We start from the raw sequence: 2,257 nt of genomic DNA, 5'->3' as shown, positions 1-2,257 counted from the left end.
AGGAGGATCTTGTGCTCTTGGTTCCAGAAGCAAAAAATTAGAAGCCTTATGTGGCAATTATCAAGGTAATTCCTTTTCCCTGGAAGATGCATAACTTTTTTGGTACTTGCACCCAAGGGTATGGCATGAAGTGGGTGTAAACATTGGACACCAGGGTTCAATTCCAATAGATACAGAAAACATTAGGTGATTACTTTCCACATACTTGTGCTTTGGTGGGCAGCACAAGTTGGCCTAACACCACTGTTAACCAGAAAAAAGATTTATTTTTTGGTAATCAGATATAATGCACAATCTGAGCTTATTCTGAAGCTTATGTATTAGGTAGTTTTCCTTTCCACAGGGCTGCCTCTTTTTCTTCTCTTTTATTTTTTAAGGGGGCCTCGGAGTAACTGGTAAAGTTGTTGCCATGTGACCAGGAGGTTACGGGTTGAAACTGTGGAAATGGCCTCTTACAAAAATGTAAGGCAAGGCTGCGTTCAGTAGACCTTTGTGGCTCGTCCCTTCCCCGGACCCCGTGCATAGCGGGAGCTCTTGTGCACCAGGCTGCCCTCTTTCCCTTTCTACTGCGAAATTAACTCAATTCGACATGAATCTTAATTGCGAGTTTGCCTTTTCTATTGCACCACCAGAGAATATTTTTTCTTTGGTGCTGCTACTGAAAATGTGAATTAAACTTCCTCAGTTTGGATTACAAAAGGGCAGGGGAGAAAACAGAAGCAAAACATTAAATTGTAGCCTAAGAAGGAAAGAGCGGACAAACAATAACAACTAGTCTGGAAAAAGTTAATATTTTCCTTCACTTCCATTTATAGAATCTGCCTTAAAAGTTGGGCGAAAAAGAGGAGGTTTAGTTTCTATAAGGTGTATTTCCTTTGATTGGTAGGAAGTAGAAGAGGAACTGATGTGGAAGTGGAAGAGGAAGACATGCAGCAATGCCACATTTGTGTTTTATGTACCCCCCACCTTCGATCAAATCTATTGTAAATTTAGACATGGGGACATGCAGGTAATCTCTGTGTTTTAGGAGGAGTTTTTTTTTCCTTAGATTAGCCGGTTGTTTAGGACTAGAGGGAAACAACATGTCATAAGTCTCTGTTGAGATCTGTTTCTCGGAGAGTCGACGACCCCCCCCTCTTTTTTGGTTTCTTTCTGCAGCTTCCTGAACTGGTGTTCTATCTTTGGCATGAAATTATTGGTGATGCGTGATTCTCTGGCTGTTAATTGTGGTGTGGCTGATTGCTTTTAATCTCTTTTTCAAACTCTCAGTTAGATTTTCTCCTGATAGGATATTTCTCAGACCAAGGATGGCAGCATGATGGTCACAGGACAGTGGTTTTACCGACCTGAGGAGGCAATAAAAAGAGATGGTGGAAATTGGCAAACAAGAGACGCGAGGGAATTGTTCTTTAGTTTTCACCGGGATGAGATCCCGGCGGAGTCGGTCATGCAAAAGTGTGTGGTGCACTTTGTACCGTTAAACAAGCAGATTCCAAAAAGGAAAGAGCATCCTGGTAATTTTGTTCAGAAGGTATATGACGCTGAACAGAGGATGCTTTTCAAGTTAACAGATGAGGACTATGAAGATACCAAACAGCATGAGATTGATCTGCTTGTTCAGAAGACTATAGCACGAGTTGGGCATCTTCCTGACCTTGAAACTGAGGATAATTCTGCAGCTCCTGTTAGTCAAGAAGACCAGTTGGAGAGTCGACTTTTGAGGAAAAGAGCATGATGTCTTTGGATGTCACCAGAGACGATTAAGCACCATCTAGATTGGTCAGCCAATAGCAGAAACTCCAGGCAGTTTTGCCAATAATGCATCAGAATACTTCATCATCCTTTCAAACTTCAAAGTCCTAACAGATGAAACACAGCGTGACAAATGGCTGGAAAAATTGCTGCAATGAATTCAGTATTTCTGCAATCCTGTGGATAATGTACTAAATGATGGTAAAGAAAAAAGGGGCTCAGATGCTGCTGATCTTACTGGTAACACAGATTCTGCAAAACACGTGAATGAGTCTCTAGACAACAGTGCTGACGTAAGAATTCTTCTTTTCAATGATTTTGATGATTGACAGAATTTTTGTATAGTTGCTATTGTACGGGTGGATTTTCCTTGAAATGTTTCTTCTGTTGGATTATTTTCAGGGTGATGTGTTCTGATGGCTAGACAGTGTTGTCCCTGCTGTCTTCTCTCTAGAGAAAGGCCCTCTCATCTGATTTTCAGAAGTACAATCAGAAGATGAGGCAG

General features: G+C 41.3%; 1 protein-coding gene across 1 annotated transcript; it reads left to right on the top strand.

Moving 5' to 3' along the window:
- LOC124894363 lies at positions 1-2,257 on the top strand. The gene is made up of 4 exons (XM_047405061.1): positions 1-65; positions 887-1,009; positions 1,289-2,045; positions 2,155-2,257. Exons 2-3 carry the CDS (start codon positions 905-907, stop codon positions 1,733-1,735), a joined length of 552 nt encoding a protein of 183 aa, XP_047261017.1. The 5' UTR covers positions 1-65; positions 887-904; the 3' UTR covers positions 1,736-2,045; positions 2,155-2,257.

This window comes from Capsicum annuum, unplaced genomic scaffold (assembly GCF_002878395.1).
Source record: "Capsicum annuum cultivar UCD-10X-F1 unplaced genomic scaffold, UCD10Xv1.1 ctg73317, whole genome shotgun sequence".
In the NCBI taxonomy this organism is placed as follows: Eukaryota; Viridiplantae; Streptophyta; class Magnoliopsida; order Solanales; family Solanaceae; genus Capsicum; species Capsicum annuum.
This window is presented reverse-complemented; position numbering and strand designations above follow the sequence as displayed.

What these genes read in the sequence shown, in the direction of transcription:
- LOC124894363 (XM_047405061.1), top strand. Translation starts at nt 905, where the DNA reads ATGTGGAAGTGGAAGAGGAAGACATGCAGCAATGCCACATTTGTGTTT. An exon ending in TTAGACATGGGGACATGCAG is followed by an intron (nt 1,010 to 1,288) that starts GTAATCTCTGTG and finishes TTCTCCTGATAG; the next exon opens with GATATTTCTCAGACCAAGGA.